The sequence below is a fragment of the Verticillium alfalfae genome, genomic scaffold (genome assembly GCF_000150825.1).
Source record: "Verticillium alfalfae VaMs.102 supercont1.8 genomic scaffold, whole genome shotgun sequence".
Classification (NCBI taxonomy): Eukaryota; Fungi; Ascomycota; class Sordariomycetes; order Glomerellales; family Plectosphaerellaceae; genus Verticillium; species Verticillium alfalfae.
Window position 1 is genome coordinate 1,529,905 of NW_003315031.1, and position 974 is coordinate 1,530,878.

At 69.3% G+C, this 974-nt stretch overlaps 1 protein-coding gene across 1 annotated transcript; it reads right to left on the reverse strand.

The window, feature by feature from the left end:
* Positions 1-99: 99 nt before the first annotated feature.
* On the reverse strand, positions 100-480 carry VDBG_06891 (peroxisomal biogenesis factor 3; the record flags this gene model as incomplete). The annotated part of the gene is made up of 1 exon (XM_003003283.1): positions 100-480. One exon carries the CDS (start codon positions 478-480, stop codon positions 100-102), a length of 381 nt encoding a protein of 126 aa, XP_003003329.1.
* Between the last annotated feature and the right edge of the window lie 494 nt (positions 481-974).

Below are 974 nucleotides of genomic sequence, written 5' to 3' on the forward strand. Positions count from 1 at the left end.
TTCACGAGGCACCTTACTTCACCATAGCATTCACCAGGTGCATGACATGGCATTATATTGGTACACGGCGTTTTTTTGTTCTTGGTCCCCCCAATATACTCACTTCTGCTGCGCCCTGCTCCAGGCATCCTCGAGACTCGGCTGGCGATCGACAAGCACGATGCTCTCTTCGCCCGAGCCCGCCGCCGGCTTGTCGCCGCCGTCCTTGGCCTCGGCCACGCCCGCCGCGAGGTTCTGGTCCCGCATGACCTCGTTCTCCCAGTTGCTCGAGTAGACGACGGCCGCGAAGCCCTCGAGGTCGCGCACCCGCTCCATCTCCCGGAGGTACTCGTTCGGCATGCCGTTGCCGATGAGGTGCGCCTGGCGCGTCAGCACCGACAGGATGCGCGGCAGCTGCACGACCCTCGTCGACCGCAGGCCGTCCTCCTCTGTCGGCAGCTTCGTGCCCAGCGGCGCGCCGCCGACGAGGACGCCGTCCATCGAAGGACGCGCGGCGGCGGCGGCGGCGGCGGCAGCCAAATCCTCGTCACCCTGCGGCGGCAGCTCGAACGCCGTCGTGGCGACGCGGCGGTCGACGAGCTCGGAGAAGCCCGCGTCGAGGAGCTCGGTCAGCACGTGCACGAAGGACGGCGACTCGATGAGATCGGACGTCTCGTCGAGGAGCCTCCGCAGCGAAGCCGAGGCCGAGGAGGCGGTGTGGGCGCCGAGGTCCACGGTGCTGCCCTCGACCTCGTCGAGGATGCCCGACGCGCGGATGACGTCGTCCTCGCTGCCGCGGTCGGGCAGCAGGTAGGCCAGCCAGACGGGGTTGGCGCGGCGGGCCTCGCGCGTGTCGCCCTCGACGAGCCTGCGCACGTCGAGGGTCAGCTCGGCGAAGCGCTCAAAGGAGAGGAGGTCGCGCGGGCTCAGCTGGCCAAAGACCTGGCGCACGGCGGCCTCGACGCGGACGCTGAGGTCGCGCCAGCCGCGGTTGG